At 34.9% G+C, this 24841-nt stretch overlaps 1 protein-coding gene across 1 annotated transcript in view; it reads left to right on the plus strand.

The window, feature by feature from the left end:
* The window catches only part of LOC125679852 (trafficking kinesin-binding protein 1-like), a 34920-nt gene extending 10258 nt beyond the window's left edge, over positions 1–24662 (plus strand). Inside the window, exons 4-18 of the mRNA XM_048919308.2 lie at positions 2918–2994; positions 5495–5611; positions 5809–5903; positions 6057–6150; positions 7099–7177; positions 8839–8969; positions 10097–10171; positions 10578–10801; positions 11628–11906; positions 12374–12523; positions 14018–14175; positions 16644–16790; positions 17400–17496; positions 17868–17906; positions 20470–24662. Coding sequence (XP_048775265.2) covers positions 2918–2994; positions 5495–5611; positions 5809–5903; positions 6057–6150; positions 7099–7177; positions 8839–8969; positions 10097–10171; positions 10578–10801; positions 11628–11906; positions 12374–12523; positions 14018–14175; positions 16644–16790; positions 17400–17496; positions 17868–17906; positions 20470–21133 — 2426 coding nt within the window. The 3' untranslated portion in view covers positions 21134–24662. The remainder of the gene's footprint in view (positions 1–2917; positions 2995–5494; positions 5612–5808; positions 5904–6056; positions 6151–7098; positions 7178–8838; positions 8970–10096; positions 10172–10577; positions 10802–11627; positions 11907–12373; positions 12524–14017; positions 14176–16643; positions 16791–17399; positions 17497–17867; positions 17907–20469) is intronic.
* The last annotated feature ends 179 nt before the right edge of the window (positions 24663–24841 follow it).

Below are 24841 nucleotides of genomic sequence, written 5' to 3' on the forward strand. Positions count from 1 at the left end.
GTGTAAATAGTATTGAAGCTGATAATCAGATTAGTGAAGGTAAAATCTATAGATCTTGGAAATGACCCACACAAAGAATATTGATCCATTCATAAAATAGTTAAGAAATAAAGTCCCAATATTATCAACTGCTGCATTAAATATTAAAGCTGGTATGAATTATTTATATCAGACGAGAGCACAATTTGTGCAAGTTGTTGAGGGTGATTTAAACTTGCCACATAGACCTGATGGTGTATGGTCAGCATTATGGGTATATCATTCATTCATTGTTAAAATTGTCATTTTTAAAAGGTGTCAAACCATTTGGCAAATTTCATGTTCAAATTGACAACATTTAAATTGATTGGACTTTTGCCATATAAAGAATGATTGGTTTACCAGCCAGGGTCTGTCGGATTTGGATTTGTTCATTAGATCATATTACTGAATATTGAATACGCGAGTAGTTGCATGATTTGTAATGTTTAAAAACTTTGTGGTGTGTGAATTGACATTGTGGAGTACTCTTGTGCTTGTTTGTTTTCATTGAAGAAATAGTAATGGATTTTTATTTCAAATTCTTGGAATAGTACAGATCTGTGACTAAATCAAACCTCTTATATTACAGTGTCTTGGACAAACCCTGAACTTATAAATGCTGAATATGCATTCATAATTGAAATTGGAAATCTTTTTACTATGGTTCCTGTCATAAAATCTAATAGTTTAAGGCCATTTTGCATTTACAGAGATGTACTGACAATCCAATTTCATTCTCTGATTGGATAAAGCCATTAATAACTAGTTGGGAGTTAACGATCAGGTTTTAATTCTGATGATGAAACAGTTACCTTGAAATTCAACTCGTGTACCTATCGGAACTCGCTGAGAAAATTGATGTAGTTTCCAATGGTAACCAATATTAACTTGTCATTATGAAAAGTGATGTTCAGAAATATTGGATACCTGGGAATAAATCTCCTCATGGAATATTTATCTTGGTGACTGCAGGATAATTTTGTATTGTGAAATGCTGGAGGTTGGATTGAGTATTGATCAGTGATGTGTATTGGGTTGATTTGAATAAGCTAGGACAATCTGGGTGGATATTGCCAATGTGTTTTGGCTCATTATTGATTCGGATCTGTCAGGAACATTGACAATGGTTTATATGTATTCTCAAGGTGACACAACTCAGGTTATTCTATTTTGTGGAGTTTTGGTTTGATGTGAAAGTACAAAGAAGATTGATGTGGAGATTTCAAAATGGATACAATGAATCAACTTCATCCAGATGCTTGCCGTTTTTTTTAAACTGCAGTGTGCAAATTTTGCTTAAGTTTGAAAATAGTGTTGAAAATATTCTTGAAGTTTACGAAATAGAGGGACGTTTTAAACTCTGAGGGTTGTGATATGAAAACTGTAAAACTTGAATTTAACCTTTCCTAATTTAAAAATTGATTAACGATGGGGTATGGATGATCAGTTTGAATCCGGGAGCAGTTCCGACAATAACCTATGGAATTTAGCAGGTATACAATTATGCATATAATCTCATTAACATTATTTTGGCAGATTCGGTGTGTCTTTATGTTGATTGCATGAACACAATTTAACACAGTCCAGTAAATGGTCCATGTCAATAGTTTATCAGAGTGTTTTGATCATATTCTGAATCGGGGCCAATACATGTTTTTAAATGCACAAAATACATTAAGCAAGCTCAGCACGCTTTCATATGTAAATTTAGATGTCAAGTTATGTAATTTCACAGATTAAAATGTTTACAAACTTGTGATGTTACCTGGGATATATGCATCAAAGTAAAACTGTGAAATGGAATAAAGTTTTTGGGTCATTTTTCATAAAGCATTACTATGCTGTCAGGATTTTTAAAAACTGCACCCAGGGTACATTTAAAAAACAACACCCACTTATAATAGGCTGAGCTAGTTTGTTATTGCTGTTGTTCATTTATGTGGGCTGGAACAAACAGTGGTGTTTTGAAATTAGGAAGTAAGTCTTTACAAACAGTTTATTGCAAAGAATATGAATTTTGTGTTTTATATTTCAGTATGATAACAAATAATGCATATGTATAGATAAAAACCTTACAAAGCAATTTCTGTTTTAAAGGTACAAATATTGGTAATGTTTTTCAAATATTGGTTTGTAGTACAGGATGTTTTAGTTAGCAACCACAATTGCGTTTAAAAGAACAAAGGTTTTTATGTAAATGTTGGGTATATACAAAGAATGAAGGAGAAGGTAAATTACATAATTAGTGTAATGTTTTCATCAAGATTGCATAGGATTGGCCTGTTTTACATGCTAAGATTTAGCTTTCCTTTTGTTTTAAATTTTTTTCTTTATAAAGATCATATTATCAAAACTTTTGATTGAAGATCAAGTTCCTAATCTGAAGGTTTCTGAGGCTTGTTAAGGAAATTTTATATATTTTTGTTGACATTGATTCACTTTAAATTTGTACTTTTGAAAAATCCATCAAAATCCTCGATATTTAATATGGTCTGATTTTTTGCAGCAACATAGAATTACAACTTGACCTGTTCCAACAGGACCATTTATTGTCTATATTTGTAGCCATGAAAATTTAATAAGAATTTACTGAATTTATACGAAAATTTATGAATATGAATCTTTATCAAGGTACATGCCCACATTAAAATTTGATGTAATTTTCATGATTTATTTTCAGTACAATGATTATAGATTGTGCCGAATTTTCATAATTTATTTTCAGTGCAATGATTAGATTGTGCTGAAATTTCATAATTTATTTTCAGTGTAATCATTAGAATATGCCGAATTTTTGTGATTTATTTTCAGTGCGATGGTTAAATTGTGCTGAATTTTTGTGATTTATTTTGAGTGCGATGTTAGATTGTGCTGAGTTTTTGTGATTTATTTTCAGTGCTATGTTCGGATCGTGTGACCCAGATGACTAAAACGTACAATGATATAGAAGCCGTGAACAGACTACTGGAGGAGGTAAGAAAAAAAACGTACAATGATATAGAAGCCGTGAACAGACTACTGGAGGAGGTAAGAAAAAAAATTTGATGTAAAATCCTGCACAACGCAAATATTGGATCAAGGCATTCTTCTTGGGGGAAAAAAACCAGTCAACAGTACATGCCTACACAGAAAAATAAGGGCGGTGAGAGTTTGATTAAATAAACAGGTCACAAAGTGAGGGCCGGTGCACTAAATCAACGAATTCGGATACCTTGTTTGGCACAACCTTCACTGAAGAATTATGCCATAAATGTTTTTGTACTTCAGTTTCATGATAAACTTGGATTTTAAAAGAAAATTCACTCCACACTTATAAATCCAGATATTTATTGTAATCACTCCACCCTTATAAATCCAGATATTTATTGTAATTCACTGCACCCTTATAAATCTAGATATTTATTGTAATCACTCAACCCTTATAAATCCAGATATTTATTGTAATCACTCCACCCTTATAAATCTAGATATTTATTGTAATTCACTCCACCCTTATAAATCCAGATATTTATTTTGTTATCACTCCACCCTTATAAATCCAGATATTTATTGTAATCACTGCACCCTTATAAATCCTGATATTTATTGTAATTCACTCCACCCTTATAAATACAGATATTTATTTTGTTATCACTCCACCCTTATAAATCCAGATATTTATTGTAATCACTGCACCCTTATAAATCCTGATATTTATTGTAATCACACTGCACCTTTAAAAATCCTGATATTGTAATTCACTGCACCCTTATAAATCCAGATATTTATTGTAATCACTGCACCCTTATAAATCCAGATATTTATTGTAATTCACTCCACCCTTATAAATCCAGATATTTATTTTGTTATCACTCCACCCTTATAAATCCAGATATTTATTGTAATCACTGCACCCTTATAAATCCTGATATTTATTGTAATTCACTCTACCCTTATAAATCCAGATATTTATTTTGTTATCACTCCACCCTTATAAATCCAGATATTTATTGTAATCACTCCACCCTTATAAATCCAGATATTTATTGTAATTCACTCCACCCTTATAAATCCAGATATTTATTTTGTTATCACTCCACCCTTATAAATCCAGATATTTATTTTGTTATCACTCCACCCTTATAAATCCAGATATTTATTGTAATCACTCCACCCTTATAAATCTAGATATTTATTGTAATCACTCCACCCTTATAAATCTAGATATTTATTGTAATCACTCCACCCTTATAAATCCAGATATTTATTGTAATTCACTCCACCCTTATAAATCCAGATATTTATTTTGTTATCACTCCACCCTTATAAATCCAAATATTTATTTTGTTATCACTCCTCCCTTATAAATCCAGATATTTATTGTAATCACTGCACCCTTATAAATCCAGATATTTATTGTAATCACTGCACCCTTATAAATCCTGATATTTATTGTAATCCCACTGCACCTTTAAAAATCCTGATATTGTAATTCACTCCACCCTTGTAAATCCTGATATATATTGTAAATCACTCCACCCTTATAAATCCAGATATTTATTGTAATTCACTGCACCCTTATAAATCCAGATATTTATTGTAATTCACTGCACCCTTATAAATACAGATATTTATTGTAATCACCCCACCCTTATAAATCCAGATATCAATGTAATGTCTGTTTCAAAGTTATAGGATGAATTAATCCTGAAATCAAACACACAAATAAAGAGGAAATGGGGCTTAGATAGGTCTCTAAGGCTGCTGCCCAGTCTTATTCACTGTGTATAATTACATGTAGAATAAGATACATTGTTTTAATCAATGAAAAAGCGAAAATAACGAACAAATCTCATAATTCCTATAAAGAATACAAAATTAAGAGTGGGGCAAACAGGGACCCCTGGGCACACCAGAGGTGAGGTTAGGTTCCTAGGAGGAGTAAGCATTCTATTTTGGCCAGTCACACCCACCGTGAGCCCTATATCTTGATCAGGTAAATAGAGTAATCCGTGGTCAAGTTTGTAAAGAACGACCTAACAATTGTTATGAAACACATCAGACAGCATTCAACCTAATGATAGGTTGTCTTTGTAAATTTGTAAATAAGGTTGTTATAATGACCATAGAATTTGTGAATTGCTTAAGTAAAATTAGGCCTTTATTATACATGTATATTTCATACACTTCCTTCAGAGGTCTTAGTGTTACGGGGTGTTAGATCTGTTCCTATGTAAGGAGCATCTCTTAAAACAGTGGAATTTATGTGTTTGATTTTAAATTAGATTGTGTTTTAATGGAAAAAAAATCCCCAAACACATAACTAAACAAACAGTGAAGGACACTAAACAAACACACAAACTAAACAAACAAACATTGAATATTGCTTGTGCATGTCATATTTATTCTATGTTGAATCTCTTAAATTTAATTATCTCTTCAAACACAATTTGCAATCAGAAGGCAATAAAAACCCTTTGTTCACTTTTTGCAGAAAGAGAGAGATTTGGAATTAGCTGCTAAAATTGGACAAACCTTACTAACAAAAAACCAGGAACTCTCAGAAAAAAATGACGTTTTGGAGGAGCACTTATCTCTTCTTAATGAAAAGGTACGAAGGTTGCTGCACAATTTACAGTATTTCGAGAATGACCAATTCATATATGATATAAATGTAAACTTTGACTGGAGCAGTTTATGCATTTAATTTCCAAGAAAATTGTTTTGCTTATACTGAATTTTATTAAACTTTCAGTCGTACCTTTTTCTGACTAATTCGTTCTTACGCGATGACATTTTTTTTTTTAGGTAAATCAGATCAAGCATGAGTTAACCCTAAAGAATGGTCTACTACAGGCGTTTTCAGACACCGTCGATTCGTCTCCCAGCGATGAATCCGCAAGGTGAGTTATGCAAGTCTTTTTCAAAGAACTGTTTTAACAAACAAAAACTACTTCCAGGTAATTCAAGATAATACAGATTTTTTCTGTTTAAACAACCTGCTTGATATGTAAATAGAGGTGTTGCTGTAGAAGGTATGTGACGTGTATTTTCAGTGGCAGCATTGACGGTTTACAACAGATAGGGGGAGGTGTTCTACAGAAAAAAGTCAAAGATCTCGAGGAAGAAAATCTCAAACTCAGATTAGAGGTCAGTTATTCTTAGATTAGGGATCAGTTATTCTTTTAGAATCCAGATTATTTCCATGAATCTGTGAAGGTGTGGCATTTACTGGACCAAAATTCTTTCAGAGGTCACTTGTAGATTGATGACCTTGATATGTAGTGTAGATTTGTAAGAAACTCGTATGTGAATAAAGTTTGTTTATGCTCAGAGGATTTTTCATGACTCAGACTCAAAGTTCTTAAGATACAAAGGTCAATGTCACTTAGAGAAAACATTTGAAAATTTTATGCAGGCCTTTCTTCCCTGACAGAGAAAACATATGAAAACTTAGTATAAATACTGGATACTTTACAACATCAAAGTGATATGACCTTACACATTTTCTCAGCTTATGTTCTACTAAAGTGTAACAGATAATAGTTATACACTGAATTTGAAATTGCATTTTTAAAAATTCATAACATACTAGTCACTAAAAAGAATTTTTTATCTAATATTCAATTAATACATGTTTTGTTTATTTGTGCTCACGAAATGATGTTATATGATTCATTGAAAATAAAACAATGATTAGATATAAAAAATGTTCATTCTATCTTTTTTTTTTTCCCTCCCCCCCGACCCTAATTTTTAAAAATAAATTTCGTAAACTAAAAAATTAAAAAACTGTGGCCTAACTAATAAATGTATTTCTCTGTTGGCAGACGGAGCAACTGTCCTCAGAAACCTCTAAATGTGTACATAACTAATAATGTATTTCTCTGTTGACAGACTGAGCAGCTGTCCTCAGAAACCTCTAAATGTGTACATAACTAATAATGTATTTCTCTGTTGGCAGACTGAGCAGCTGTCCTCAGAAACCTCTAAATATGTACATAACTAATAATGTATTTCTCTGTTGACAGACTGAGCAGCTGTCCTCAGAAACCTCTAAATGTGTACATAACTAATAATGTATTTCTCTGTTGACAGACTGAGCAGCTGTCCTCAGAAACCTCTAGATATGAAGAAAAGGAACAGAGACTAGTGGATGATTGTGTTGTACAGCTCAGTATGTATACACAGATCTGTAATACGTACAGATTGTACTCTATTCTTAATGCTGACATTTCCAATGTTTTTACTGTTGACATCTTAACCAGTTGAAATGATTCCCATTTCGTTACGAATGTGAACAATGTCCGTATGAATCTTGATAAATATTGTACAATTATTTTAATGGCTGGGAATATTTCAACAGAAATGAAAGTAAAATGTAAATATGAAAATTAATTTCATATTTGATAATACATGAGGGTATGAACAGCAATGCTTCACGCCAGCATACCAATGCACTTCATGAAGTATGCTGGTGTTAAGCATCACAGCTCAGGCCCTCATGTATTTTCAGAAATAAATTTATTTGCTAAGTAATTATGTTTAATATTATTATGAGGATTTTTTTTTTAATATCAGTCTGTCTTATAAAATACCTGGAGGCAACATGCTTCCTTTATTTGTAGAAGAGACAATCTATATGAAGAAGAGGCAGATTTTTGTATCATAAATCATAACGTTACATTTTGGTTGGAGTAAACAAAATTCTGATGATATATACCTGTTGTTTGAGCAGATGTTGAAATATACATGTTGTTTGAGCAGATGTTGAATTACACGTTGTTTGAGCAGATGTTGAAATATACATGTTGTTTGAGCAGATGTTGAAATATACACGTTGTTTGAGCTGATGTTGAAATATACATGTTGTTTGAGCAGATGTTGAGATACACATATTGATTGAGCAGATGTAGAAATATACCTGTTTGAGCAGATGTTGAAATATACATGCTGTTTGAGCAGATGTTGAAGTAAACCTGTTGTTTGAGCAGATGTTGAAATATACATGTTGTTTGAGCAGATGTTGAATTACATGTTTTTTGAGCAGATGTTGAAATATACCTGTTGTTTGAGCAGATGTTAAAATATACATGATGTTTGAGCAGATGTTGAAATATACATGTTGTTTGAGCAGATGTTCAATTACATATTGTTTGAGCAGATGTTGAAATATACATGTTGTTTGAGCAGATGTTGAGATACACATATTGTTTGAGCAGATGTTGAAATATACATGTTGTTTGAGCAGATGTTGAGATACACAATGTCATATTGTTTGAGCAGATGTTGAAATATACATGTTGTTTGAACAGATGTTGAAATATACATGTTGTTTGAGCAGATGTTGAAATATACACATTGTTTGAGCAGATGTTGAGATACACAATGTCATATTGTTTGAGCAGATGTTGAAATATACATGTTGTTTGAGCAGATGTTGAAATATACATGTTGTTTGAGCAGATGTTGAGATACACATTTTCTATTAGCCGATGTTGAAATATACCTGTTTGAGCAGATGTTGAAATATACATGCTGTTTGAGCAGATGTTGAAGTAAAGCTGTTGTTTGAGCTGATGTTGAAATATACATGTTGTTTGAGCAGATGTTGAACTACATGTTTTTTGAGCAGATGTTGAAATATACCTGTTGTTTGAGCAGATGTTGAAATATACATGTTGTTTGAGCAGATGTTGAAATATACATGTAGTTTGAGCAGATGTTGAGATACACATATTGTTTGAGCAGATGTTGAAATATATGTGTTGTTTGAGTAGATGTTGAAATATACCTGTTGTTTGAGTAGATGTTGAAATATACCTGTTGTTTGAGCAGATGCCAGGAAGAAGGAGTTGGACCTGCTGGGTGAAGAACTTCTACGGAGGTCTGAAGAATGCAGTGGTCAGAAGGAGGAGATCACGAGCCTGCTGGCCCAAGTTGTGGATCTCCAGAAACGCATCAAAATCGTGAGTTTGTTGAACTATATCAAAACTGTATCAACACTATCTAACTTGGTGTTTGTGACGGAATTGTGAGGCTGTCAATATAGATACTGAGATGCTTTAATTGTTTGTGTGTTTAAACATCAGAGAATTGGATGACCCAATCAAAATTGTGTATGGACACTATCTAACTTAGTGTGCACAACAAAATTTTAAGTCTGTTGAAATAGATATACCAAGACGCATTAATCATTTGTGTGTCTCTACATGAAAGAATTGGGTGACCCAATCAAAGTTGTATATTGACACTATCTAACTTAGTGTGCATAACAAAATTGTCAGTTGAAATAGATATACCAAGATGCATTAATTGTTCATGTGTCTCTTTGTGAAAGAATTGGGTGACCCCCTCAAAATGCATTGATACTATCTAACCAAGTTTGTCTAGACACCATAAATCAAGTCTTTGTAAACAAGGGTATTTTCTAAAACACCATAAAATAATCCTAACCCTAACCATAAAATAACTCTAACCGTAAAATAACCCTAACCCTAAAATAACCCTAACCCTAAAATAACCCTAACCCTAAAATGGGTGTCTAGGTTCTATCGTCAGTAAATCTTTAAATTAATATTTTCATACTGTGATGCTGCTTCAAATATAGATAATTAGCTCAAATAATAATGCATACTCATCACTGTCCAAAACTCTGGAAAATGTCATTATGCATGTATTGATTTGATAATCTTTTCATTTTCTTTCTTTCCACCAATTAAAACCTTATCTTTTATGGTAAACAGACCAGAAAATCCAAGGTTTAAAGATGTCAGAAATTTTAGTTTCTTTTTTCTTGTAAATCATTTTAAATGCTGCAAGTGCCTGTGCAACTGTGCAACACAAGTAGATAAGAATTTATGTCGAAACTGCAATAAGGCATGCTCAGGATATCTTATAAAGCTAACCACACTACGCAGTGTTGATAAACAAGGTAAAATAAAATCAATACTAGCTGAAATCCTACGTGCTTTAGAGAATGATGTCTCCTGTTTGACAGAACTCATTGTATTTGCCTCTGAGTTAGCTGGATAATGATCCCGCAGGAGACATATCTTTTTCTCTGATTATATATTAGATCGTTATTTTTATGTAGGTGACACTGGAGAATATGGAATATCAGAAGCACCTGGAAGCTTCACAAACTGCTCAGAGGGAACTCACTGCTGAGGTCTGTAACAAACAAGGAACATTTATTCATTTATCCATTTGTTCATTCATCTGTCCATTTGTTCATCTATCCATTTTTTCATTCATCTATCCATTTGTTCATTCATCCATCCATTTGTTCATTCATCCATTCATTTGTTCATCTATCCATTTGTTCATTCATCTATCCATCCATTCATTCATCTATCCATTTGTTCATTCATCTATCCATTTGTTCATCTGTCCATTTGTTCATACATTCATTCATCCATCCCCGGATTTAAATTTTTATTTTCAATAGCATATGAACACTGTACATACATTTTTATTGGAAATCCATGAATGAGATTATAATATTTTCATGATTTTGTTAGAATGAGCTATGTTTTAATGGAAAAAAAATAATGAAGAATTTTTTTTTTGATCAGCTTGCATCTCTGAAAGACAAGCATGATGAGCTGCATGTTTTGTATGAGGAGGCACAGGAAGAAATCCGAGAACTCCGTCGTAAACAGAAGCCAGGAGCAGTGAGGCACAACTACATGTCAGCATCCGTACTCAGTCTTCCATCAGACTCGCTCGCTTCAGAACTCGAGAGCTCGCTGCGTAGTGAGTGTGACTATCCTCCAGGATACTCACCCGCGGAGAGAAAGTAAGGGGTTTGGTGTACTCATGTGTAAAGTAAGGGGCTCCATGTACTCATGTGTAAAGTAAGGGGCTCCGTGTACTCATGTGTAAAGTAAGGGGCTCCGTGTACTCATGTGTAAAGTAAGGGGCTCCGTGTACTCATGTGTAAAGTAAGGTGCTCAGTGTACTCATAGTGTAAAGTAAGTGGCTCAGTGTACTCATAGTGTAAAATAAGGGGCTCTGTGTACTCATGTGTAAAGTAAGGGGATCGGTGTACTTGTTGTGTAAAGTAAGTGGCTCAGTGTACTTGTAGTGTAAAGTAAGGGGCTCCGTGTACTAGTAGTGTAAAGTAAGGGGCTCAGTGTACTCATAGTGTAAAGTAAGGGGCTCAGTGTACTCATAGTGTAAAGTAAGTGGCTCAGTGTACTCGTAGTGTAAAGTAAGGGGCTCAGTGTACTCATAGTGTAAAGTAAGGGGCTCGGTGTACTCGTAGTGTAGTATTGATCAAATTGGTTCATAGCTTGACTAGTACATCTACAGCTAACACACTTGTTACAGTAAAACACGCTTATAACAAACACACTTATTACAGTAAAACACACTTATAACAAGCACACTTATTACTGTAAAACACACTTATAACAAGCACACTTATTACGAAGTCATGCTTAATATTTACTCCTTTATCAGAGGAAAGTGATAAAAATCTTATTGCATACAGTGAAGTTTGGTTATAATGAACTGTCTTTTGCTGTCCCTGGAGGTTCGCTATAACCATGTTTTACTGTAAATAATTTTGCAGAAGGATGATTTGTTTATAGATCTAATCACTTTGCTCTTCATTTTGTCAGAGTACACAACTGGAAGATCTTCGAGACTGCAAAGGCTGCCCTGAAGGTGGGAAGTTGCCGAAACTCCCTGGGTGGGTCCAGAAGTTCTCTGGCTCCCTCTGCTAACCAAAGTATGATGAATCTAGGTCACAGTCCCCAGGGACCCAGTAGTCTGGACGTGAGTCGTAACGACAGTGGGGGGGAGTCCGCCTCCGTCTCCACCAGGAGCTCAATGTACTTTGCTGATTTAGAAGGAAGCGATGCTCCGTCCGATCTTGCCGGCTTTAACAGTCTCTACAGGTAAGTGTTTAAGAAAACATTGGATTAACAATGGTGGCAGTAACAGGCAAATTGTGAACTGAAAATTGAATTCAGTGTTTTATAAGCATGGATACAGTAGGCAGCAGATTTGTATGATATAATGTTCACATTCATGTATAGTGTATGTGTATTTAATCATTCATGTATAGTGTATGTGTATTTAACATACAAGGTCTCTTCTTGCAAATTGTGTTAGATGTAGCAAATATGGCAGTTAACGCTTTGCTTCGCTGAATTCAGACTGTTGTCTGATCTTCCGTCCTAAACTCAGTATAGGGAGTGTTGTGTGTATTTCAGTTGACATATATTTAATGTTAAGTCAGACATGTATATAGTTATGCTAGCGTGTAGTTATGTTTGTGGATGGAGTAAATTTGCTACGTAGTCGTCTATGGGGATCTGACAAGTTAGACTTGAAGTAAGCTCTGCATTGAATATCTTTCTAGAGCTGAGAAATGTCAATACGGCAAACCAGGAATTCCCGGATCAAATGACCTGGAGACAGCACTACGTAAACTGTCGCTACGAAGAGCTAACGAGCTGAATGAGAAGGACTTCCGGGAGGATGAGGAGAAAAGACACCGGGAAAGAAATAGGTATGTTATAAAAATGGAGTGGGTAGATCATTAGATCTTAGGGAGCCAGATATAGCTTTACATATCTTTGCTGTAAAAATGGAGTGGGGATATTATTAGAACTTCGGTACCTTTAAATATCCATTTATTTCACTGACATTTCATGTATTATTTAAGTATTTAGGAAAAATGAGACAGTGATACTATGAAAGAAATTGTTTGTCAGAATCAATATCTTGCAGAGTTGTTGAGTTGCATGCGAGCTTGTATTTATTCAGAGGTTGTAATTTTTTAAAGACACTTGTTAATTGGAATAAAGAAGGAAATGAACCGTTTATATGTATGACTTACTTATTAATTATTGTTTTGTAATCAGGACTGTGAGTGTTGAATGTACAACTTACTTATTATACCCCCCAAACGAAGTTCAGGGGGGTATATAGGAATCACTCTGTCTGTCTGTCTGTCCGTCTGTCTGTCTCCAGATTCGTGTCCGGGCCATAACTTCTTTGTTCTTTGACTTAGGCATACCATATTTGGCACACAGGTGGATCACCATGAGACGATGTGTCAAGTACCTTCATGACCTCTATATGACCTTGATCCTTGACATTAAGGTCAAAATTAAAGGTTTTTTACAATGGATTCGTGTCCTGGCTATAACTTCTTTGTTCTTTGACATAGGCATACCATATTTGGCACACAGGTGTATCACCATGAGACGATGTGTCATGTACCTTCATAACCTCCATATGACCTTGACCCTTGACCTCAAGGTCAAAATTAAAGGTTTTTTACAATGGATTCGTGTCCGGGCCATAACTTCTTTGTTTTTTGACATAGGCATACCATATTTGACACATGAGTGTATCACCATGAGACGATGTGTCGGGTACCTTCATGACCTCCATATGACCTTTACCTAAAGGTCAAAATTTAAGATTTTTACAATGGATTCTTGTCAGGGCCATGACTTCTTTGTTATTTGACATAGGCATACCATATTTGACACATGAGTCTATCACCATGAGACGATGTGTCGGGTACCTTCATGACCTCTATATGACCTTGAACTTTGATCTCAAGGTCAAAATTGATAATAGGGTTTTGACATAGTCATACCATAAGACATGGGTGTATCACCATGAGACTATGTGTCATGTACATTCATGACCTCTTTATGACCTTGACCTTTGATCTCAAGGTCAAAATTTTAGGTTTATACCATGGATTTGTGTTCGGACTATATCTTCCATTTTCTTCTACAAAGGCATACCATATTTTTACACTCAGGAAAGAGGTAATTTATACCTATTAACAACACCCTTTGGGAGATTGGGGTAAGCGGGGGGTATTCTTAGGGAGCATTGCTCACAGTACCTCTTGTTTAATTATTGTTTTGTAATCAGGACTGTGAGTGTTATACGTACAACTTACTTATTAATTACTGTTTTGTAAACAGGACTGTGAGTGTTATACGTACAACTTACTTATTAATTATTGTTTTGTAATCAGGACTGAGAGCGAGATATCTGCTGACACGCCTGGTATCTGCCGCACTCCCGACAGTACACTGTCTACAGGAAGTGGATTGTCTCAGTTCTCAATGACAGGAAGTAATAATCCGTACTACCGCCTCCCACAGAAACTTCGAATCATCAAACCGTTGGAGGGTAAGGAGGAAATCTGCGGGGCATTAAGTTATTATTCTTGATTGATTTTTAGAAATGTCCATAATACTGGTTTCTCAGTTTCCCCTGTTGTACATGTATAGTCGGCAGGGGCTTGTTTTATCTGTACGAGTTCTGTGACACTTTTTTATCTGTACAGGTTCTGGGACACTTTTCTTTATCTGTACAGGTTCTGTGACACTTTTCTTTATCTGTACAGGTTCTGTGAATTTTTTCTTTATCTGTACAGGTTCTGTGACACTTTTATCTGTACAGGTTCTGTGACACTTTTTTATCTGTACAGGTTCTGTGCACTTTTATCTGTACAGGTTCTGTGACACTCTCTTTATCTGTACAGGTTCAGTGACACTCTCTTTATCTGTACAGGTTCTGTGACACTCTCTTTATCTGTACAGGTTCTGTGACACTTTTTTATCTGTACAGGTTCTGTGACACTTGTTTTATCTGTACAGGTTCTGTGACACTTTTCTTTATTTGTACAGGTTCTGTGACACTTTTCTTTATCTGTACAGGTTCTGTGACACTTGTTTTATCTGTACAGGTTCTGTGACACTTGTTTTATCTGTACAGGTTCTGTGACACTTTTTTTTATCTGTACAGGTTCTGTGACACTTGTTTTATCTGTACAGGTTTTGTGACACTTTTCTTTATCTGTACAGGTTCTGTGACACTTTTCTTTATCTGTACAGGTTCTGTGACACTTTTATCTGTACAGGTTCTGTGACACTTGTTTTATCTGTACAGGTTCTGTGACACTTTTTATCTGTACAAGTTCTGTGACACTTTTCTTTATCTGTACAGGTTCTGTGACACTTTTCTTTATCTGAACAGGTTCTGTGACACTTGTTTTATCTGTACAGGTTCTGTGACACTTCTTTATCTGTACAGGTTCTGGGACACTTTTCTTTATCTGTACAGGTTCTGGGACACTTTTCTTTATCTGTACAGGTTCTGTGACACTTTTCTTTATTTGTACAGGTTCTGTGACACTTTTTAGCTCACCTGAACCGAAGGTTCAAGTGAGCTATTCTGATCACATTTTGTCCGGCGTCCGTCAGTCTGTCTGTCCGTCTGTCTGTAAACTTTTCACATTTTCGACTTCTTCTCCAGAACCACTGGGCCAATTTCAACCTAACTTGGCCAAAAGCATCCTTGGGTGAAGGGCTTTCAAGTTTTTTCAAATGAAGGGCCATGTCCCTTTCAAAGGGGAGATAATCACAAAAATAGGGTGGGGTCATTTAAAAATCTTCTTCTCAAGAACCACTGGGCCAGAAGAGCTGAAATTTACCTGAAAGCTTCCTGACATATTGCAGATTCAAGTTTGTTCAAATCATGGCCCCCGGTGGTAGGATGGGGCCACAAGGGGGGATCAAAGTTTTACATACAAATATATAAGGAAAAACTTTAAAAATCTTCTTCTCAAGAACCACTAAGCCAGAAAAGCTGAGATTTACATGAAAGCTTCCTGACATAATGCAGATTCAAGTTTGTTCAAATCATGGGCCCCTGGGGTTGGATGGGGCCACAATAGGGGATCAAAGTTTTACATACAAATATATAGGGAAAAACTTTAAAAATCTTCTTCTCAAGAACCACTAAGCCAGAAAAGCTGATTTTTACATGAAAACTTTCTGACATAGTGCAGATTCAAGTTTGTTCAAATCATGGCCCCCGGGGATAAGATGGGGCCCCAAGGGGGGGATCAAAGTTTTACACACAAATATATAGGGAAAAACTTTAAAAATCTTCTTCTCAAGAACCACTAAGCCAGAAAAGCTGAGATTTACATGAAAGCTTCCTGACATAATGCAGATTCAAGTTTGTTCAAATCATGGGCTCCGGGGGTTGGATGGGGCCACAATAGGGGATCAAAGTTTTACATACAAATATATAGGAAAAATCTTCTTCTCAAGAACCACTGAGCCAGAAAAGCTGATTTTTACATGAAAATTTTCTGACATAGTGCAGATTCAAGTTTCTTCAAATCATGGGCTCCGGGGGTAGGATGGGGCCACAAGGGGGATCAAAGTTTTACATACAAATATATAGTTAAAATCTTTTTCTCAATAACCACTGAGTCAGAAAAGCTGATATTTACAAGAAAACTTTCTGACATAGTGCAGATTCAAGTTTGTTCAAATCATGGTCCCCGGGGGGTAGGATGGGACCACAAGTGGGGGTAGGATGGGGCCACAAGTGGGGGGGGGGGGGGGTCAAAGTTTTACATACAAATATAGAAAAAAGCTTTAAAAGAACCATTGGGCCAAAGAAGTTGACATTTACATGAAAGCTTTCTGACATAGTGTAGATTCAAGTTTGCAAAGGGTAGTTTGGGCCATAATAGGGACCAAGGTTTTACATGCAAATATATATGGAAAGTCTTCAGATATGGGCCAAGGTGACTCAGGTGAGCGATGTGGCCCATGGGCCTCTTGTTTTTATCTGTACAGGTTCTGTGACATTGAGGCAGTGGCAGCAGTTGGCCACACCTAAGATAGACAGTCTGTTTGAATCCCGACCAGGAGTGGCCACTAAAGGGGAGAGAAAGCTGGACGTCGAGGTGGAGACTTACAACATCAGTGACTTTGAGGAGGATGGTAATATTTTACATCTCAGTGATTGCTTTATGTATAACATTCGTGACTTTGAGGAGGATGGAAATATTTTACAGCTCAGTGATTGCTATATGTACAATATTAACATTTTAATCTTGTTTTGTTAATGATTTATATTTCATGTACAGTGAAATATTCTCATTTTATTTTCACTCCTTTCTCCTTTGTTGTCACTGGGGAAACTGTTTTCTCTCTTATCTCTCATTTAGCACAACTGTGTCTGGGCGAATTTAAAATGAAGCGAAACCCACTGCAAGTGTACATGTAGAGGGGCGAAAATAATAGGGGGCAAAAATAATGCAGGACGAAAATAACACGGGACAAAAATAAAACGGGGCAAAAATAACCCTGTATAGAGTATACATATAATATGAACTAAACACACACTACATCTAAAGAACTGCTTGATACAGCAAACTTTCCCAAGGTAGAATGAATAGATCACATAATGTATACATAATTTTTTCAAAGAATATGGCGGCTGTACAGTGTATGTATACACCAGTTGTCTTTGCAGCGGCTTATTGATGAGGTTAAGTCAGGTGATTAGTTAACAGTATTTGATTGGTTGACTTGGAATGTTTTGAACAGATGACTACCAGGAGTGTCCCAGTAAGCGATATGAAGAGAGCTCCACCATCAACACAGTCACAGACTCCAAAGTCAGGCACCCAGCGGACTACAGCAGGTACGAAGGGGCATAACTCTTACAGCATGACTTGTGTATGATTGTGTATCTGTGTTATTTGACATCAGTTGATATGCTTGTAAAAACACTTAAAAACCTATGCCATAATATTTTTTTTTACTGATATTCATTAAATTTTGTAGTATTTCATTACACTGGATATAAACATTAGATAATTATATCCGATAAATTAAGTTTTGCACAATATTATTTATGTATTTACAAGTTCATTTGCAATACATACATGTATTATAAATTTGGTTTTTTTTGTGGCAGTTTTGTTTATTTTCAAGTGATTGTTTCCTGTTAATACAGTGTGTTTTTGAGTAGTATGAATATTCTAGTTTGATTGGAATGTTACTTTTAAACAGTGATGAAGATGAGACTTTATCTGAATGTGAAAATAAAGAGTGAGTTATCTCCCCACAAGTGAAATATAATATAACAAGTTTGAGAAGATTGTGCTGTAGTGCTAATCATATACAACCCTGACTGATTTGCATGACACTAGATATATACCCCATGTTCTGCTGGGTTTTATTTATGTAGATTTAGCTTCAGTGTGTGGCAGGGTGTGCATGTTTATTATTATGTCTACTTTATACGCACATCTGCCTAGTATTACTCCAATGTTGAGATTCGCTCTGCTATTCTATATTCCTTGTATGGTTTTAATTGCAACATCAACCAAAGACACGGAAAATTCAAGTGATTCTTCATCATTGAAAGCAATTTTATGATCTAAAAGGATAATTTTATCGGGTTTTTTTCTTTATTGAAAACACCACTTTCAGTACTTTTTTTTTTTTAAATTTCAAATCCATTGAGCCCATTGAAAAACATGATTTATTTTTCCATTACTGGCCTGTCTTTGAGAAGTACACCATCAATATAAATCATGTTAATCAATGCACTCTTGCATGCAGATAGAAAAAGGGTATAAAATTGCACTTTTTATTCAAATTCAAAGTAAAAAAAAATAAATCTGGGAAAAATTGTACCTCATTATATCTAATGATCTTCATCATTTTCCTGTGAAGAACATGTTCAGCTGAGCCTCGATATCGAGAACTCCAATATGTCAAATGCCATGGATACATGTCAAAATGAGGCTATGGTTCCAGTCCTTTTCACTGTAAAAATGATTATAAAAAGAAACCTCTTTATGCTAAACACAAACATGGTTATATTGAATACCCCAGTTATCTCGAAGTGTCTTGACAGTTTCTAGTGTTAAATTGACCAGGTCATGATGAAGTCCTGCAGATTTTCCACTCTGTTAAACATAACTGTTTGTCTGGAGTGTTAAATTGACCAGGTCATGATGAAGTCCTGCAGATTTTCCACTCTGTTAAACATAATTGTTTGTCTTGAGTGTTAAATTGATCAGATTTTCCACTCTGTTAAACATAACTGTTTGTTGGACACCCGTCATGCATGGACGACCCTGGGTAACTTGTAGTTATCAAGAATTCACACCTTGCAAACCCCAACTAATCCAATAATTCATACACATAGCTTTGGTTGTAATTAATAAGGACTCCTGTAATTAAGTAATAGGTTGGGTGTGGTATAGACCTGGGTGTAAGTTATGTTACCTAATGTTCATATAGAACATATTTATGAAGGTGTAAATTCATATCGTATCAAAATTATGAAGAATTCATAAAAGACAAAAATTCTGGACTGATTTGGTGCATTGCTCTAATAAAGAGTTACAAAAAAATGCACAAAAAATTTATTTTGAATATCGGTAATGCCTCAGTGTATCGAGAGAATGAGAACGGTCCACATTTTTCAGTCCAAGCCATTGCCCACTTGTTGATTGATCAAAAGTTTGTGCACGACCTTGAACTTGTCTGAAACAAATAAATTTGCCACAATTCAATTTCAAACGATATTGAATAAACTACATTGACAATGTTTTATCATCACTTTTGATACAATACACTGTGAGTTTTGACAGAGTCACATGTTGATCAGAATTTGCTGCACACACAGAAAATTAAATTACCATTAATAACAATTTTTATATTTACTCATTTAATCTTAATCTTTATTTTTTCAAGAGAGAATTTTGTCCTTCATTTTGATTTTTAAGATGTTTAGTTTATGTCTTTACACACCTCTGTCATATTCAGTTCTGATGGTAATGTTTGATTATGAAATTATTGTGAAAACTGTAAAAAAGCAGATGAATAATAGAGATTGATATTTGCGTACACTCTTTATTAAAATAAACTGAGCCCGTACAGCTGCTTCTGTGCAGGAATTACTGCAGATGCATAGACTACGCTGCAATAATGTAGCCCTCTTGGATTTTTTTTAATAAAATAAATTGGAGAGGGCTACATTATTGCAGCTAGCATAGACTATGAGATCGTTGTTGAAGCTTTTCAGCATCAAGTCACATGATGCGTGTTCTGCTGATGGCTTAAGGCTGCGCTGATGGCTTGATATGATTTAAATCGCTGCATGTCATAGGTGTAGTCGTTACCTTTTCCAGAATCAAGCGAGTCCATTTTGCACCAGGTACAGAAAAGTGCCATGTTTTTTTGTTTGTTGATGCTTTAGTTTGATTAGTTAATTTTTTACTCCACCTTATTTAGTGAAACTTTCCAAATTTCACTCCACATTGGGTTTTTAAAGAAAAAGGCACTGCATGCTTTTCTGTTCATATGAAGATTGCGGTTGGGAGAAATATTCTAACTACGTGCTACATGCTGTTTGAATTGAACTTTCTTCACATATAAAACTGAAAACACTGTAATTTCTTCATCAACATCAAATGATTTATTATTGATAAAAAGATGTACTGTAAAAAAAATATTGCATATCCATATCTTATCTCAAAAATATTTTGATATGTTTAATAATTTTTTCATCTGAAAATGAGACTTGGTTTAACGCTGTAATATTTTTATTGTTTTATTCATCAGTGTGTAATGAAAGTTTTTTCTTTGTCATTTTCAGTACTACGACGAGATCCTTCACCCCGAGAATGGCCACGGGTCATCAAGGAGACAATGCCACCAGTACCTTCAGTGTATCGCTTGGACTGGCATCCATTTTAAACGAGCGAGATCTGTTTCCACCCGCAAATAAGAATCAGAATTCAAAGTTAGAGCCGGCAGCAAATCCGGAGCGAGTTGATAGCATTACGTCTGATTCCCATTTTGAATTTACCAAAATCACATCGTCTTCCACTAACACTACAAAGTCTGAATGCAACTTGTCGGAGTCAACAGTTTTACCCCGTCCCGACACTGCTTCACCGCAACTAAGTTTACCCCATTCCTTTGGGTCTGTTAATACCCCTTCTACATCACAAAGAGGGTTACCATTTGATCATCTTAATCAGGGGACACATGTTTTAATGGACACCCTGAAACATACGGGTTACTCAATCATAAACTCTAGGTATCTTGGGGGATTTTTGGGGTCGCAGAGAATGGAAGAGACAGCTTCTGCCCCATGTGATCAGGGAACTGAGTCATCAACAGCAGATGTAACTCATGTGACTGCGGGAAGCATCAAGAAGACCGAGGTGTCAAAAATTAACTCGTTGATAGGGCACGCCCTTCCAGGGGGTGTGTCCGGGGCATTGTCACAGCTTCGACAAAGTGGAATCTTCTGAGACAGAGCAAGGTGTTGTGTAGGATGGAGAAGGTGATACAGGTGTGATACAGGTGCGAGACATTGACTCTGGTGAAGGTTATCTGTAGTGTGTGCCTTATCATATAGCATTCAATATGTGATCACGAGCATTAGATCTTTGTACAATCATGATTTACGTGGCGGTTTTTTTATTATTTTTTTTTTGCATTAGCTCTTTGCATTAGCTTTTAAGTTATGGTAATTTGTTGGAAAATTGTTAATGTGGCATCTATTGAGAGGAAAAAACCCATACTGTATCCTATCTTCATAATGACACCATTTTTGTACATAGATAATCAAGTTTTGTAGTTCATAATAGGTTACCAAACCTTGCCAAGGTCAGTAAGCTGGGCTGATTGATTTCACTAGTCATGATATGATGGCATTTACAGGAATCGTTCAATCGTACCATGCCCTTATTTATTTGCTACATGGTCGCCTGCTCTCCCATTGACTAATAATAATAATTCTTCTGTAAAGTACTTAAACACAATAGGCAAAAATATTTAGAAATTATTTTTGAGAGTTAAAGTCTTTAAATGAATAATTCAAAATTCTGTGCAAGAAATTGCTCAATTAGTGATCTCAAGAGTATTGCAAATTCAGAAATTGTGACCTTTATCTCGTAGTTAGGATTGTGGAACTTATATGTAGTGAACATATTTGTTACGCACATGAATGTAGCTGACAAGTTATTATAGTAGAATTACTAGTGGCATTGAATAAATCGTACAGTCAAATTCATTCCATGATGCATGTAATTCATATAGAATTCCTCATGAAAATGTATGAAATGAATGCTTGTAAGCCCATGTTGTGCATGGTGTTTGATTTTTTATTGCTGTTATAGACCAGTGATTTTTTAGTCAGGGGAATTTCCTACATCTTGTGATAACCATTGTGATCCTGTAACACACGTATATGTGGAGTGTGGAGTTTCGTTGTCCATGCTTGCGGTGATATCAATGTTGTAATGATGAGAACGTATCATTGTAACAATTATTGGTCCAAGACAGACAGAACTTAGGTCAGGGACTGACACATTTAGGGCTGTGTTGTACTAATTAAGTGTGGATTAACTAATCGTGAAAATGATTTTACGTTTTTTGAAATATGAATGGTCTGTAGACAGGAGGGGAAAAAACTTGGTGTATTGTGAGAATCTCAGAACTTCTATGCAGCAGTTTGCTTTGTGCTGTGTCGTTTATAACATTATGATAAATGATAAAACTAACATTTTCTGTCAAGGATGTACCAGAACACGTCTTTCAAGCATTGGCTTTCTTTGTTAGCTGTAAAACACGGTTATAGTGAATTCACACATACAGTAAAACACGGTTATAATATGAATTCACAGGTACAGTATAACATGGTACCGTTATCATAAATTCACACGTACAGTAAATCACCGTTATCGTGAATTTACACTTTCAGTAAAACACCCCGTTACAGTGAATTCACACGAACAGTAAATCACGGTTATAGTGAATTTACACTTACAGTAAAACACCGTTATAATGAATTCACACGTACAGTAAAACATGGTTATAGTGAATTCATTCACGCAGTAAAACATGGTTATAGTGAATTCACACTTACAGTAAAACACAGTTACAGCACACACACTTATAATGATTTCACTTGCAGTAAAACATAGTTACAGTAAAACACGGTTATATTAAATGAATGCAGGAATACAACAAAGTGATTTTCATTCCCTGTAGTTTTAAAACCCATTATGGACTTATTTGATAAAACAAATTACAGTTATAGTGAATCAAAATTGAGTGTCCCTAGCACTTCACTATAGGCATATTTTACTGGGTTTTTTTGTTTTTTGTTTCTGTTTTTGTGAAATGATGAATAACATGATAGCCAATTTCTTTTTTTTGTTTGAAAACTGAGTTATACTGGTAAAAAAAAAAACGAGCTGAATTGTAATCTGTGTCAAACATGATGAATATATGTAGCTCCAAAAGTTTTATGTACTACGTAGTAGATTCCGTGTGATTTTGTTGTTTATGTGTGGAAACAGTTACTTTTCTTTGGTCGTAAATCCTCATTTTTCTGTATCACGCCAGTGTTGACCAATCTTGCGTATTCAATTTAAAATAGAAGTTTTCTTTAAAGTGTTACTTGTATTCATCTTCACAAGAAATCTTTAATCAGATAATCAGATTTGTGTTTTAATTAACATGTCTGGGTCGGGGTTTTTCTTTTACTTTTTTTTTTGTTTGATACACAAATAATTGGGTCCACAGATGTGCAGATTCATTGTTCTTTGTGTGAATTTGGAGGAAGTCATTTCCAATTTTTTTTTTTCGTCATGAAATTTTTGTAAATTACGTACAATGTACTATGTATCATGGCCATCCCCCTTTTTAACCAGAAAATTTTGTGTTGTGATAATTTTACTGTCTGTATGTTTGTTTAATGGGGAACATTGACTGGAGGACTAGGATTGAATCCGAGGGGAGGGTAGAACATGGTTTTATGCTCCAGCTGATTTAAAAAAACTTCTCGGTTACTGTCACTTAAGTTTACGAATTCAAATATCCATTTTTCCAAACCAAAAGAATTCATGGAACATAGATCCTAAAATTCTAGTAAATATGATTGATGTATTAAATACAGCAAAGATTATACAGTATATGAGAAAGTCCTTTTCAATTTTCATTTAATAAATATATGTACATGTTTTTATAGAGGAAATATTACCAAAATTATATTTTCATATGTTGTTCTGAAAATAGATTTTTTCATTTTAGCGCTAACAGCAGACAGAAATCGACATCAATTTGAATTTAAGTAACAGATACACATTGAAGACATTTTTAGGGAGAAAATATTTTTCTAAAAAGTGTATACCACAGATGTATTTACTTCATTCTCAACTTGGCAGAAGTTCCTACAATTTTAATTCCTTCATTGAAAAGTCTATGCTTTCAGATTAATAAAAAAAAATCCCTTGGGAAAAGCTCAGCTTGATCATATACTGTACTCATTCTGAATTGGTAAACTTAAGTGAGAGCTGGGCGTTTAGTTTTTATGAGTGCCAAATTTTTATGTACATATGTACATCATAGAAATTTTAAGAGATATGTTCATGTAATATATACCATTGTAATTTAGTTTGTGGATTTCCCCCTCTGAATTGTACTTAAAATGTCCATGTTTTCAAAAGCAGCATTTCTTTTACACTTTTCCAACACCTTCAGACCAGTTCTGCTTCTTTTCAAGTTTTAAAAAGCTGAGGTTTTGGAAGTAAATTCTGATCATATATTTCTGGCAAATGTTGCAATCAAAACTTGCTGGTGTCAGTTTTTCTGCTGTGAATTGTGGGATGGTATGCACTATTGTGACCTTCCCGTACAGTAAAGGTGCTAATACACACAGAAGGGGCTTGTTTTGTTTTTCTTTCCAATTGATGACTATTCATCATACTAGAAAATTAAATGTCTACTGGACTCTGTTATAGATATAAAAACAATAAAAGAATTGGAATAAAACTTGGCTTTTTTGTTTTGAACAATGAACACTGCATGCTTAAGTTCAGATACTACAACGGAAATTGCCAGGCATGTTTCATTGTTTTTCAGTGGGGTAGGGGAAGGCGGCCGACAGTAAACTTGGTTTCTCCTTGAATCTAGTACTCCTGCATTACTTGAAACTCCTGGGAATTCGACAT

Source organism: Ostrea edulis, chromosome 2 (assembly GCF_947568905.1).
Source record: "Ostrea edulis chromosome 2, xbOstEdul1.1, whole genome shotgun sequence".
In the NCBI taxonomy this organism is placed as follows: Eukaryota; Metazoa; Mollusca; class Bivalvia; order Ostreida; family Ostreidae; genus Ostrea; species Ostrea edulis.